This window comes from Panthera onca, chromosome A3 (genome assembly GCF_046562875.1).
Source record: "Panthera onca isolate mPanOnc1 chromosome A3, mPanOnc1 haplotype 2, whole genome shotgun sequence".
NCBI lineage: Eukaryota > Metazoa > Chordata > Mammalia > Carnivora > Felidae > Panthera > Panthera onca.
In genome coordinates, this window is record NC_138341.1 from 54,540,472 (window position 1) to 54,557,069 (window position 16,598).

Here is a 16,598-nt window from a genome sequence, read left to right on the forward strand (position 1 = left end):
CTGGCTTCCACTCTTGTCTATTCTCCACAGAGGAGCCAGAAAACCTTCCAATAGCTTTCTATCTCACTCTGAATTAAAACCGAAGTCCTTACTTATAGGTCCTGGCCTCTATTGCTTCTTGGCCTTTTGACTAAGATCAAGTGTATAGGTCCTGGCCTTAAGACCCTACCCAACTGGCCCACAGCTAGCTTTTCTGATCTCATCTGCCACTCTTCACTTACTCGCTTTGTTTGAGTTCTACCCTTTCTCTACTGCTCCTTGAATAGTACAAGCAGGATCATCTCCAGGGCTTTTGGAGTCACTCTTCCCCTTGACTAGCATGCTCTTCCCCGAGATAATCACCTCTCTTACTCTCTCCTCCAAGTCTCTGCTCTAATATCAAATTTTCAGAGTCTGTTTACCATCCTACCCAAAATGGCACCTGCCTCCCACCACACATACCCTTGTCATTCTGTCTGTCCTCTTACATAACTTTTCTTCTTAGCAGTTTTCACTACGTGACATCATATAGTTATTTACATGTACATTGCCCACCTTTGTAAAATTCTACAAGAGCAAGACTTTGCCTCTATTGTATCCTCAGCTCTTGTAACAGTGCCTAACATATAGAAGACACTTAATATGTATATTTGTTGAATATATGAATGAACAAATCAACTGCTGAACACCTTTAGTTTTACAGAAATCCTTCATATTATAACCTACACTTTTATCACTAACCTGTCTATACAGTGAATTACAATAAAGACTTTTATTTAAATCCTGCTAATTGAAGGGGCTTTAAGCTTCAATGAACCCTGGAAATCTTTAGCAACTTATTCGGCAGGCTCATTTCTTGAGCAATAGGCCATATTATTTGTTTCCTCAAAAAATTGTTTACATCTATCAAATTGTCATTTACATAAACATTACACTCATATTCTTTTAATAGGAGGTTCAGAATCTAAAAAAAAAAAAAAAAAAAAAATCTATAACAGAACTCCAAGTAGCTGGTAGTCAAATTTCATCCATTTTACTTCACATGAACAGGTATTTTGTGCTTTAAGTAAAAGCACCTGAAGAGTCAAACTCAGCTCTAGAATCCAGCTCTATGTCCTTTGTTAGTAGTGTCATGTCCATACTTCTTAACAGGGTTTTAAATGCTGACATGTGATTATCTTTCTGGAATCAATTATAATGGACCCTCCTTAGCCAATTAATGCATGACTTTAAATATTCCATAGTGTAGGGGCACCTGGGTGGCTCAGTTGGTTAAGTGTCTGACTCTTGATTTCAGCTCAGGTCATGATCTCATGGTTTGTGACACAGCCCTGCATCAGGCTCCATACTGACAGCTCAGAGCCTGCTTAGGGTTCTCTATCTCTCCCCTCTCTGCCTCACCACCCCCTCCACTTGCACACATGCTCTCTCTCCCTTTCTCTCAAAATAAATAGACATCTAAAAAACAAATAAAAATAAATATTCTACAGTGTAAATGCCATCTAGATGGGCACCTACTTTTTTTTTTTTTTTAATTGCTGAAGGTGTTTTTAGAAAACGTACAGTTTCTGCCTTTTGATGTAACCATGCAGATAGTGAAACTTTACTTATTTGGAAAATGCTCTGAATCAGCACACCTATTGATGTGAATTATTATATGATTTCCTGAATCATGGAAACAATCTCAACAAGCCCGGTTCTTAACTAAACATGGCTACCACCTAACCTAGGAATAAAATGCCTATCTTTACCACACAATTAGTAAGTTTTTATACAAAAGGGATATGAAGAACACTGAAATCAAGGCGGGAAAAAAATCCCATGCATGTACTCTCTAACTGGGCAAGCTGAAACACAGTATAGTATCTGGATATCTGGATTTAAAGTGATGCAAGTAGTCACATTCACATAAACCTTGCTAGTAGCACTGTTTGCTATACAGAAATTTCAAAGAAAGCTTCTCATACAAGGAAGCTTGTTACTAGAGAACCAAGCAACATTCGATGAGGAATCCCATCACAGAAGATCCCAAGCCAAGACTCCAGTATTGTCCAGAGAATGCCGTGGTTGGTGAAAAGCTTATTAACATGCTAAACTAAACTAAACTAACAGGAGATACAGCAGTAGCTGTTTAACTGTTTACTCTACAACAAAACATAATTATTTGTAGTGTTATTTTTTGTAGTTAAATTTCCACAGAATTAAATAGCATAATGCCATTTTTGAAAAAATAAGTGCCTATATGTAGCATTTTCTTGTATTACAACTACCTGATTTGAAATATAATTCTTGAGTGTGTCTGAGAAATCAGAAGTGAGCTTGTTTAGGGGCTCCTGGGTGGCTCAGTCAGTTAAGCGTCCGACTTCAGCTCAGGTTATGATCTCATCTCATGGCTTGCGGGTTCGAGCTCCGCGTCGGGCTCTGTGCTGACAGCTCAGAGCCTGGAGCCTGCTTCGGATTCTGTGTCTCTGGCTCTCTCTGTCCCTCCCTACTCACGCTCTGTCTCTCTGTCTCTCCAAAACAAATAAATATTTAAAAAAAAAAAAAAAAAAAAAAAAAAAAGAAGTGAGGTTGTTTCTTCCAAATCAAGGCGAACTCAGAAGTCATTTTTTCCCCTACCTTCACTTAGAAGCTTCTTGCTGCTAGTTTTCTGTTTTTATGTGATAGGCCATCCCCTTCATTCAACAAAAAGTCTCTTTAAAAAGCAGCATGGTAAGAGAAAGAGGCTAGACAGATGGGAGGGTAGAAGTCCAAAGATCTGGGTCATCAACAAGCCCATAAAAAATGAACAAGTCATTTAACTTAATGGCTTAATGGAATTTATGTTTTTATCTGTGAGTCAATGGATGTTGATTAAATTACTTCAAAAATCCTTTCTGAATTCTGATTTTAAAACTGAAGTTCTAATTTTAAGGCCAAAGTAGAAATCTTCATTTTCTCTATAGATCAGTGAGTAATATGAAATGTAGGAATGGACTGACAGCTTGACTGCACGAAGCAGTACAAGAGAAATAGGCTGCCACTTATTTTTAAAAATTGATGGGTAACATCAGACTTCCATGATGGAAAATAACCACCGTTAGGGAAGAAACAAACTCTTAACACGTTTAAAACAACTTGGTATTAACTGGTTGGAATTAGGCTACAGCAATTTCTGACTTTTCTATTTATGCAGAGGAATGTGTGATATGAAAATGACAATTCCTAAATTTGTATCTAATCTTTCTTTTACAGTTTAAAATTTCATTGTCAACTCTTACCCCAAGAACATAAGTCTGAAGAGCTAGTGAAGAGTACAGTGTCAAATACATGTTGGAAGAAATGCTGGTTTTACAGAAAGAAAAGATTGTTCCAAACTGCTGATTTTTGCACACAGATTTCGGGTGTTAGGATCTAAGATGCCAGATGCCTCATAGCAGATTTACAGCTTAACGTCAATAATTCTTCAGATTTTATTTTCCTTTACCATTCTGATCTACTTTATTATATATGAATTTCTTTTTTTAAATATCATTGCACTAGCCTTTTTCATATCCCCAAATCTCTCAGCTTTCCCCACACTAAGCAGCAGTTTATATAATCTCATTTAAGTTCCATTAATTTTCACAATAGCTTTTAGAGCTTTTGGGTTCTACTTCTGGGGAAAAAAGCATATATAAGCAAATGTGCGCATACAGTGGCAGAACTAGAGAAATATTAAAATAGCTATCAGTAGAAAATTCTAAATTTCCAGGCATGAATGGTACTGACAGCACGGAATAATGCATATCACATAACGATAAAAGCCAGAATGACTTCAATAATCAGATGACAAAATGCTAATGATAATTTCTTTTAAATATCTCAACAGGTAAGTTAACTAAGAAAGTATAAAATAAAATTTTCCTGGCACTGATTACTCTTGCATTCAGTATCTTGTGCCAAAACCCCAGCACTTTAAAAAAGTGTGGGAAGTTAGTGAAATTTTAAGCCAATTAGATATGTAAGAAGTTTAACACATGGTTGCATCAAACCTACAGAAAACAAAATGCACTACATAAATTGTTACGTGTGTGGAAGAACTCTGCAGACAGAAATGTTCTAGGAGTGCTACAAATCAGAAGTTAAATAGTAAGAGTTCAACGCAGTTATTTTAATAGTGGTACTATATTAAATTTTATTGTCTTATTGTGTAGTTATGATACCCCCACCTCAAATTCAACATGCTTAAACTTGAAAAAAAGGAGACGGGGTGCCTGGGTGGCTCAGTGGGTTAAGTGTCCGACTCTTGATTTCAGTTCAGGTCATGACCTCACGATTGTTTGATGTTCTCTTTCTCTCTCACTCTGCCCTTCTTTTTTTCTCTCTCAAAAAAAAAAAAAAAAAAAAAAACACACAAACAAAAAACAAAACAAAACAAAACTACCTGGTTCTTCCTCCTGATCTCTACGATATGTAAATGTCATCCCCAGTCACCTGATAAACTGTATCATAATTCTGAGTCATCATTATTTCCTTTATGTCATCCCAGCCCCCACACCATAACCAATTAGTTGGCAGATCTGATTTTTCCTTCAAACTCTCACTTGTATCCAATTCTATTTTTCCATTCTCATGGTGGCCACTCTAGTTCTGGCCCTTTATTCAATTGCCTAATTAACACCCAGAAGACTTCTCCCACTCTAATTCAGACTGTTCATTCTCAGAAGCTTGATTTGGATAAAATACTGCCTCACCATTATTTGCCAATGCACCCACACCTTTGGTCTAACTTTCAAGAGCTTCTATAATCTGGCTTTGATATATCTTTTCATTATCATACACAGTAACTACAGAGACTCTCCACATTAGTTAAACTGATCCACTTACTAACTCCACACACAACTTACCATTTCTACCTAGATGTCCTTGATTGATCTATTATTAACTTTGACTGGGATGTCCTATACCTACCAACCACAAAGTTAAGAGATAAAGATGATTTAAATACAACCAAGACCAATTTCAAGAACAACTTAGCATAAATTCCCACATCATGGTCTGCCCTGATAAGTCCCACTAGAAAGTGCTCCTGCCCTTTCCTTGGAGATTTTAGACCATCTCATCACAAGCATATAGAGCCAGAACTGGTTCTCATGGATGTCTGTAACTCTGCTCACTTGGAAGACATAATAAATGAATAAGTAAGTGTACAACAAATTAGTATACAAACACGATTAAGAACTTGGGCGATGTTAAACTTTAAAGATTTGGGAGATGAGAAAAACAAGGATGTTAGAATTCAGTGTTAAATATCTCTAAGTTAAGAAATACAATGAGACCCCCCAACATTCAATTTGTATTTGAAATACTCCAGACAACCTAATTTGTAAGTTTTAGAACAGGAAGAATGTTCTGACTACATTGCCATGTAACAACCCTTGAAAGTAGATTAAAAATAAAACTATCTATACTTTTAAAAAAAACTGTCTTTCCAATGAAAAGTTTTTCTTATAGCTGTTGCAAAAATATGCCTTCCTCCAGAAGATTCTCTAATAATAATTCAAAGAGACTTTTCAAAGAAAATTCAGATATTTTTAACTATGCCATCTGATGCATATTGATAACTTTTAGGAAAATGGTTCCTATTTCTATAAAAATACAGATGTGTCAAAAGCCTTTTCATGGGACAGTGTTAAACTTTGTCAGTGAAATATAGCTCTAATTGCTATACATTACATGACTCCTGGAAGGAAAGTTCATTTAACCACCATACATGCTATATCACTAGATATAGCCCCAGTAAAAAAAAAGTGTAACATATAACCTCTATACCCTATTAGCTCAGATAAAATGAGTTATTTGTGTCTGGAGTACTAAAGCATGAAAGTGTGTTTCAATGAGAAATTTCAAGTGGAATTCTCTTATGGCGAAATTCATTATTTTCATCACTTGGTTACAAGGTGGTTATGTTTACACACACACAAGTGCATGGGGTCATAGCCTGTATAGTATGCATTTTATTCTCTCACTCTGTGGGCAGAAATACTGTATGCTGAATTGGCCTCTGCACTATATAAATGATATGAAGAAGCCAGAATCTGTTAAAGGTAAAAAATATTAGGGTTTGGAAGCAGGGGAAAGAGAAGGTAAAATAGAACTGCTGTACCTAGGACTGAAGGACACTTGATCATTGTTTCTCTGGTATCTGTCCTCCCTCCCTCTCCTTCTTCCAAAACTTTAGTTTCTGTTGGGGATCCCTGCAGTGACCCTACCTTGGTTCCAGGGATGGTACAAACTAATCAGTGGTCATAGTGATTGGTCCAAGAGTAAGAATGTGATCTAAACCAGTAAAAAAAGCGAATTTCCTGATTCTTCGTAGGAACAGTGAGAGCTAAAGTTATTCATCCTCTCTCTCTCCTTACATATAAACATGGGTGCTGAATAAGGATGCACATAGTTCCTTCGTTGGGACAGGAGCCAGTCTTAGGATAATAAGGACGCCTCTCAAGACAGAATGATGAAAGGATATTGGGTCACTGGTGACAATATTGACATTACTAATGAGTCAAAGCAGTAAATCTTATCTAAATCCATCTCTACTTCTGGATTTTTCACTTAAAGAAGTCAGTAAGTTCTCATTACCATTTAGGCTAGTTTGAGATCATGTTTTCAGGTACTGGCAAACATAAGAATCAAAACAGATACAAGGATACCTATACATTGTTATGCAGTGATTGTAGAAAACCTCTGCTACATAAAAAATTTATCACTATTTTTCATCTAAGAAAAATCATTAAAATCAGCAAATTCATGGAGGCAGAGATAAAAAAAAATCACATAAGTGGAAACTACATCTAGGTTCAACAAGAGAATCATTTGACAGTTTCATTTTGAGTTTACTCAAGTAAAATTACTTACCTGGATGTGTACTATGTCTATATTCTATCTTGTGCTGGGGATTCTTCCTAAAACAAAACAAAAAAAAAAAAGGCAAATATAAGATTTTTCCAATCACTAAATATTAGTAAAGACTATTTAAATTAAACTAGAACACTCACTAACCTACAAATAAAAATTAGGTCCCAATAAGTGTCTTATTGAAAAGCATTTGCTTTTTTGTTATTGTTGTTAACTATAGTCACTATGTTGTATGAAGCATCTGCTTTTTAATTACAACATTTAATAAGTGCCTACTACATGCTGGGCATATTTCTGGGGAAATATCTTCTGGGCAGATATCCTGGTGAACCAAAATTTTTACCTCAAGACTTACTAGAGAAAAACAGTATAAGACAAATAAAATACAACATATCATATTCCCAAAATACAACACTGTATTTCTAAAATGTCAATGCCATATATCATATATAAAAATACAATGTGGGGGCGCCTGGGTGGCTCGGTCGGTTAAGCGTCCGACTTCGGCTCAGGTCATGATCTCGCGGTCCGTGAGTTCCAGCCCCGCGTCGGGCTCTGGGCTGACAGCTCAGAGCCTGGAGCCTGTTTCAGATTCTGTGTCTCCCTCTCTCTCTGACCCTCCCCCGTTCATGCTCTGTCTCTCCCTGTCTCAAAAATAAATAAACATTAAAAAATAAAAAAATAAAAAAAAATAAAAAAATATATATATATATAATGTAAAGTAGTGTATAAAACATAGAACACAAAGTATCAAATATGTGTGTCTATGTGTGTATGCATGTAATGTCTAAGAGGATACTTTTAAGGCTCTTCTTGAATCCAAAGACCAAAGCACTTAAGTCATATCTCTAAAGATTGCCAGTTGTTATGAGGATACAGAAAAGTTAATTTGCATTGAGAAATTCATATGACATATTCCAAAGTCAAACGGAAACTACTGTTCGGATATCTATTTTTTATTATACATACTCATGATCTCTTCTATTATTTTATTAGCTAAACGTGAATAAAATAGCATTTAGCTAATAAACTGCCCAGGCAGCACAAAATCCAAAGCAGTAACTGGTCCATCATTACCAGCTTGATGAGTACCTCTCTATGGTGGGCTAATGTGGGAGAGCTGGGGGACACTGACAATAGGTATGTGCTGAGGTGCACCGCTCATACGAAGCTGTTGTGAGAATTCATGAAGAATACGGAGCAAGTCCTTAGTCTAAGGACGCAATAAGTTGTAAGTAATTAATGTTAGCCATTGACACATCCATCACTGGTTCCAGAAATAGTCATGGGGCACTAATTGCATGTCAGTCTCTGTGTCAAGTGTCAGTGACATTGCTTATTGCTAATATCTCTTCTTTTTAGGATAGCATTTAATACAGTATAAGATTGCAACCACATGGTTAATTAGGGCCATAACTCAACAGTTTTGAAAAGTGGAAAAAAGATTCTACAAAAGATTGTGTATTTGGGATAATTAACCCAAATGTGACCTTTTAATGGAAAAGAAACTTCAAAGTTGAGAGAAATAAACTGGACAACTTAAATGCGGCGAAGAGAAGTGCAAATGAACAAAGCTGCTGTGATGATTTGTGGGAAGACCTTTCCTTACTGACGTGTTTAATTCAGCCTGAATTAAAATTCAATTAATGCTGGACAAGTCAGGGGAGGAAGAACAGACACATGAGGGACATTAATACCAAAATTATTCTTCATCAATAATCTAGAAAAAGACCGTTGGTCATCTGAGATTATTTTGGGTAACCTTTTAAGAACTCTGTGTGTGTGTGTGTGTGTGTGTGTGTGTGCACGCGCGTGTGTGTGTGTGTTAAAATTAAACACACTGGTAGCTTTTTGTTTTGAAAAAAAATATCAAACATACTAAAAAGTAGCAAGATTAGTACCCTGAAATTCCATATACCTTCATCGAGATTCTTCAAATGTTAACCCTCTACACAGATGCTCCATTGTTGTTGTTGTTGTTGTTGTTGTTGTTGTTACTACTTATGGTCTTTTGAGATTTAAAACTTTTTCTTTTTTTAAAAAATTTTTTAAAAGTTTATTTATTTATTTTGAGAGAGACAGTGCAAGTAGGGGAGGGGCAGAGAGACAGAGGAGACAGTGAATCCCAAGCAGGCTCCATGCCATCAGTGCAGAGATTGACACAGGGCTTGAACCCACAAAACTGCAAGATCATAACCCAAGCCGAAACCAAGAGTCAGACACAACCAACTGAGCCACCCAAGAACTCCTCTCCTTCTTTTTAAAATGTATTTTTTTTTCAGGTCTTAAGCAGTCCTGTCTTTTCCCACTTTGCCTTTAATAATTAAGAAAAGAAATATTAAAAAGTTAAATACAGTCTTAATTGTTTGCCACCAGAGCCTCTTCCAAAACGGTATGGAGGTTCATCAAAAAATTAAAAGTAGAAATACCATATGATCCAATAATTCCACTACTGGGTATTTACCCAAAGAAAGAAAAACACTAATTCCAAAGGATATATGCACCATATGTTTACTGCAGCATTCTTTACAATAGCCAAGATATGGAAGCAACCTAAGAGTCCATCGATAGACAGATGGATAAGGAAGATGTAGTGTGTGTGTGTATATATACATATATGTGTGTGTGTGTGTGTGTGTGTGTGTGCGTATATATACGTATATATGTATATATATATATGTATATATATATGTATATATGTATATATATATACACGTATATATACGCACATACACACACACACACACACGCACACACACACACACACACACACAACCAGAATATTACACAGCCATAAAAATGGATGAAATTGTGCCATTTGCAATAAATAACATGTATGGCCCTAGAGGCTATTATGCTAAGTGAAATAAGACAGAGAAAGACAAATACTATATGATTTCACTCTCACGTGGAATAAAAAAAAACCAAATGAATAAACAAACAAAATCAGAATCAGACCTATAAATACCAGGAACAAACTGACAGTTACCAGAGGGGAGGGAACTGGGGGATGGACAAAAATGGGTGAAGGAGAGCTTCCAGTTATAGAATGAACAAGTCATGTGAATAAATGGCACAAAATAAGGAATATAATCAATGATACTGTAAGAGTGATGGTGACAGATGGTGACTACACTGTGGTCAGCATATATAAACTTGTTAAATCACTAGGTTGTATACCTGAAACTAATGTAACATTGTGTGTCAATTACACTCAAATAAAAAAAGTACAGAAATGAAACCAAGGACTTAACACAGACTCAAGTACAGTTTACGCACCAAATACCAGTGAAAAGACTGCTGATAACAGTTGTCAATGCCAGATAGACTGAAAGTGAAAACAACATTTTTAAAAGGCAGATGTGGGTGGGGAGCAGGTAGTGATTCAACCTCAAGTTTGCAGAAGGTGGTTCCCCTTCTCTATTATCTTTTTTATTTAAGTTTATTTTATTTATTTTGAGAGAGAGAGAGTGAGCGCATAAGCAGGGGAGGGGCAGAGAGAGGGAGAGAGAGAGAACCCCAAGCAGGCTCTGCGCCATCAGCATGGAGCCCAATGCAGGGCTCGATCCCATAAACCATGAGATCACGACCTGAGCCAAAATCAAGAGTTGGACACTCAATCCCCTGAACCACTCAGGCGCCCCCTGTCTTCTCTATTATCCTGAAACACATCCATAATTGCACTCATATACCCAATCTACATAATCTAACCTTACATACTACCTAGGCAAACCATTTCAGAATGAAAGATTTCTGAAAAAAAAAAAAAAAAAAAAAAAAGCTTAATATTTATATATTCCAAAAAGAGCAGAAAAATGTATTATGAAACTTTGTACTCAGAAAACAAAAAAAAGATTTTCAGCTCCATGGACAGATTTTCATCTGCCTTAGAGAGAGAAATGTTTCTTTGAGGCTCTGATAATAGTTTCCACCCTCTCACAGAACTTGCTATTTTAAGACAAGTGTAAGACTGCAATGGAGGCCAGAAGCAACTAGTTGATTTGGTACTCTTCCACATTTAGAGGCCAAACTCTATCTTGAAAACAAAGAAACTATCCTCTGTGATAAGTTCAAAAGTTTCCTGTTTAGGAACTTTAGGATATATTTCCAAATATATTTTCTTCGTTGATGATAAATATAACTCTCAGAATAGACATACTTCAGGAGGAAAATGAGCCGAGAAAGAAAAGATAGTATATCACCTGCAAAAGTACATACTCAAAATAAAAACAAATTTTAGACATGTTTTGTTTATGTAGCAATTTAAATGTTAAAAAAAATAAGTATTCTGAATGTTAAACTCTTAAATTCTCTTCTTCTTCAAGGTGCCCCATAATCCCAGTCCCAACCTTTATCTGCAGCTCAACCCTTCCTTCATTTCTACTCTGGGGAAGTAGTTTTTGATTCTTTGCCATTGATAGATACTTGCTCCCAGCCTTTTTGCCAAGAATATTCTAAGTATACATTACCTAAGTTAAAATCACCTCCCTCAGAAAGGCAATGCCGATAATCACTGGGACACAGCCCTAGAATATGTCGTCTATATCTACTGTTTGGTACTCACTACATAATTTCTTATGTTGTCATCTAAATTTTCAACACAAATGTGTGCGTGCATGTGTATGTTTTATCTCTATCATCCATCAAATCAGTCACTGGAAGCCACAGAGTTTTTCTTATACCTTTTAATACCTTTTATAGCACCTTCTACAAGGTGGCATTCAACGGTAATCTTAACAAATTTATCTACTAGAATATAATCAACTCTTTTCTTTGAAAAAAGTTTTTTAATTAAGCTTTTACATGAGTTCCCAAAATGATGGAATATTTTATATTTTTCTATTTTATAAGAAAAAAAGAAACTTGTTTTTGCTAGCTTTACTATTATTTCTTAAGAAAATAATTGTTGAGGGGTGCCAGGGTGGCTCAGTCAGTTGAGTGTCCGACTGTTGATTTTGGCTGTGATTATGATCTCACGGTTCATGGCTTGGAGCCCCGTTCGGGCTCTTCACTCACTTAAGGTGCAGAGCCTACTTGGGATTCTCTCTCTCTTCCTGTCTCTCTCTGCCCCTCCCCCACTGATGCGCATGTACGCACATGCTCTCTCTCTCAAAATAAATAAACTTAAAAATTATTTTAAGACAATAATTGTTGAAAAGAATGTGAAAGAATCATTTGCAATACAAATCGAAGTTTAAAATTCTAATTGGTTGGAATACAAAAAGCAGTTTCTAGCAATTTCTAAACTGATAAGTTTTTTCAGTTCATGTTCATACTTAATTTTTTTTTAAATAAATCCTAATCGATGGATCCTGATGTTTTCAGACCTCAGTTTTGAAAGGCAGTTTTTCTACTGTAAAGATCCCAGAGAATGCCTATTCTATTAGGTTGGAAACAGTGTCAATGTGCTGAAACTGCTTTACATTCACACAAAGTTAACAATCCAAGTACTCACTGAACCTTTTTGTACAAACCTAAGCCTACAATGTGTTAGAATTTCCTGCCATTAACAATTCATATTACTTCCCCAGGAAACAATGAAAATCTAACAATCATATTAAGCAGACTCCACTATAATCAGTTTCCTGAGATACCGACTGCTCAGCATAAGACACTTAGCTCTGGTCAATCAACTGTGCAAGGAACACAGGAACACAGAGTCACAAATGCTTAAGAAATGAATGCCATGTGTCTTGGACCTGTTCTGACCTGGCTTGTTAAACGCTGGATCACTGGCATTGCTATGAAAGGGGTTCAGGTTTCAGGATCAAAAGAGCTGATTTTGAATTTGAACTATATCTTTTACTGGTTATGTGATTCAGGACAAGTCCTATAAACCAAGCCATCATTTACTCATCTGTAAAGCAGGGATAATACTGCTTACCTCACACGGGTTTGTTCCAAGGGTTAAATATGTATATATATGTATAAACACTTGTAGGCTATTAAGCATATTCCAGGTGTCAGCTATTTTTATAGAAATAGAAATTAATGGGGCGCCTGGGTGATTATTCGACCTTTCTGGCTCAGGTCATGATCTCACAGTTTGTGAGTTCAAGCCCCACACTGAGCCCACTGCTGTGAGTGCAAAGACTGCTTTGGATCCTCTGTCTCCCTCCCTCTGCCCCTCCCCCATTCATTCTCTCTCTCTCTCTCTCTCTCTCTCTCAAAAATAAACATTTTTTAAAAATTAAAAACAAGAAATAGAAATTACTTTTGCTTTTAGATAGCCAACAATGTTTGGAAACTCTATGTGTTAGTAAAAGTAATTGACAATTAATACTAAATACCTGATTTGGCTTTCAATAATACATATTATTATGATTGAATATTTTCCCCATACTTCTCACACTTATATAATATTTTCTAACACTTACCTATGCATATCTCATTTTCAAAAATCAGTCATTTCATAACAAAGCAGAATGTCTTTTTCATACAACCCTGGGTTGAGGCTAAGTGGCAATTCTGTGCAGCTCCATGGGGACATATTGAGCATCTGAAATAACTTTCAAGAATAATGCCAAGCTCCACTAGGACTTTTTCCTAATAATGAATGGAAATACTTAGAGTTCATTCATAAAAGATTTACATGCATCTTATTCACAAATGGCATTTTCTGTAACTTAGCAGGCCTCAAAATCCTGAGGCTCTGAGTTGGTTTTTTTTCATTATTATTAATTATTAATGGTAATCTTTATTTTTTTTTTTCAACGTTTATTTTTTATTTTTGGGACAGAGAGAGACAGAGCATGAACGGGGGAGGGACAGAGAGAGAGGGAGACACAGAATCGGAAACAGGCTCCAGGCTCCGAGCCATCAGCCCAGAGCCTGATGCGGGGCTCGAACTCACAGACCGTGAGATCGTGACCTGGCTGAAGTCGGACGCTTAACCGACTGCGCCACCCAGGCGCCCCTTTTTTCTTTTTTTTTTTTTTTTTCAACGTTTATTTTTTATTTTTGGGACAGAGAGAGACAGAGCATGAACGGGGGAGGGACAGAGAGTTAATGGTAATCTTTAATTTCTACACCTAAAACTATAGACCCATAACCACACTGGGTTTAAGGAGCTGTTATATTTTAAAATACACATTTTCGAAAAAAAATTTTGCTTTTTATGATATTGGTATTTGATACATATCGGAAGGAAGAACACTCTAGGAAGAGGAAATAGAAAATGCCTGTAAATTTGCTAAGGCCCTGAGGTAGGAAACAAGCTAGGATATCTGGAAAAACACACAGATTTGTGTAGCTCAAAGAGAATGGGTGAGAAAGAAAACAGCAGGAAATGAAGTCAGAGAAGGGCTTGTAAGCTATTATAAAGAGTTTTGTGGGAAAGTATTGGGAGATTTTGAGTACGAAAACATGACAGGACTTAATTTTAGAGAATTACTCTGGTTGCTTGGAAAATGAACTATTGGAGGTCAGGAGGAGAAACAGGGGTATCTGTTAAGAAGCTATTGCAGTAGTTCAGGTAAGAGATGATGGTGGTTATGACTCAAATAGTAGAGGTAGGGGAAGTAAGAAATGGTCACGGTCTTAATATGTTTTCAAGGCTGAAATGGCAAAAACCACTGATGGACTGAATGAGTCATGTGAAGGAAAGAGAAGCATCAAGGCTGCTTTTAGGTTTGAGGCCTAAATACTGTGTGAATGGTGAAGTCATTTACACAGGTGAACACTTGGGGAAGAGTTGTTTACTAATGATAAAAATCAACAGTTCTGTTTCAGATGTAGTAAGTTTGAATTACCAAAGTGTGAGTCTGGTGTCATTAAATTGAATTAGATCTTCTCAGGAGTAAGAACAGAATACAGAAGGGCTGCAATCAGAGAACCGAGCCCTGTGGCCCTGTGGCCCTGTGATAATTACAGGTAGGGAAAAGAAGAGACAGCAAAGAAGGTTAAGGAAGAGCAGCCAGGAATATAACTGGTCTGGCTTTATGAATATGAATAAATTGCTCTGTGTTCTGGATAACCCCACTACTGAGTGCCGGACCCCAGAATACAAATGATCCAACCTCTGTGTTTTCCATGTTTTCATGAGGAGTTGAAGCCCAGGAAAATCAAATGACATGCAAAGTTATGCCACAGAGTTAGCATAACCATCTACAACCTAAGTCTGCCGACTTAAAAACCCATTATCTCTCCACTGTATGCAATACCTAAAGATTAACTAGGCAACAGTAACAAAAACAGAATAATACTGTTTATTTTTGTTTACTTCCAAAGATTTGGTAACTTAATACCAAAAATTTTAAATGAACCTGAAGTACTATTTTACATCAGCTTCTACAATAGTGACTAGTACATCGGATGCTCAATATTTGCTCAATAAGTGATCATACTATTATTTTTGTTTTCATTACAAAATAATTTATCTTGCATTTTTGAAAGCCACCATCTATTTTAAAACCTAAAGCAAAAACATGAATCCTATGTTACCAAATATCTAAGTCTCAAAATTTAGGGAAAAAAAAGTTACCAAATACAGTCTTCATTAAACAAAAAAAGAGAGTAACCAGCATGAGATAATAGATAGTAGCCAATTTGTTAATTGAATATCATTACAATTTACTATCTGTGCCAAAAGAACTCTGAAATTCTTATATATGTGCAATTAACACTAAACATAACAAAGGTAATCAAACTTCTTATTATGAAAATAGATGCATATTCAAATAAAGGACCAAGAAAAACAAAGTCACAGAAGACGTTCCAGTACATTTTTTCAAGGCTACATAGATATAATTGATGTGGTTACTGCTACTTCTAAATGAAGTTTAAAAAAAAGTATAGCCATGTCTTATGTAACACTGCACAGCTAAGCAGTGTATTTAGTCTAAGATACTTTCTTCTAAGATTATATTCTTACACATGATTAATGAACTGCAAGCATCACAAACAATAACAGGTTACTCCCTCTGTGTGCAGATCCTATAAAAGTGGATAAGACACTATCAACTTTGATTATTAACTAAAAATGATTGACGGGTCTCACATGATTGATTCTGGAAATCTCAACTACCAGACAACTGAGTTTTTCCTTATTAAAACCTATTCATTTTGCTTCAAATAAAATAATAATGGATTTACACTAAACACACATTCCTAATTTTTATGAAGCAACTCCCCAAAATCAGTATCTCCTAGTTTGAAGCATACGTTTGCATACATGATCAATTAAGATAATATTGCAATAACTTGGGACACTTTTCAAAAACAGGAGATAGAATGAAATTTTAGAGCATACCTATAAATTTGGATTAGCAAATAACAAAAGATAATGAATTTACTATCAAATATACTTTTTTTTTTTTAACGTTTATTTGTTTTTGAGGGACAGAGACAGACTGTGAGTGGGGGAGGGGCAGAGAGAGAGAGAGAGAGACACAGAATCCAAAGCAGGCACCAGGCTCCAACCTGTCAGCACAGGCCCCGACGTGGGGCTTGAACTCATGAACTGTGAGATCATGACATGAGCCGAAGTCGGATGCTCAACCGACTGAACCACCCAGGCACCCCTCAAATATACTTTTTTAACAATGATTTATGCTTGTTGCAAAACACTGTGTTCTTTCAATTATAGAGATCATGTTGTAGATTCATTACAACGAGAACACTTATAGTTGATAACTAATACACTTCCTTACATCATCCCTCTTAGAAGGTATTATAATTTTAAAAATTAGAAGTAGGTCATTGGCTTCCAAAAAACAACAAGGCACCGGCTTTTTCATTTG

General features: G+C 36.1%; 1 protein-coding gene across 2 annotated transcripts in view; it reads right to left on the reverse strand.

Annotated features, from left to right (window-relative positions):
* APLF (aprataxin and PNKP like factor) overlaps positions 1–16,598 on the reverse strand; it is an 87,152-nt gene that overhangs the window by 5,344 nt on the left and 65,210 nt on the right. For both annotated transcript variants that reach the window (XM_060659625.3, XM_060659616.3), the window contains one exon: positions 6,859–6,905. In XM_060659625.3, the coding sequence (XP_060515608.1) occupies positions 6,859–6,905 (47 nt within the window). The remainder of the gene's footprint in view (positions 1–6,858; positions 6,906–16,598) is intronic.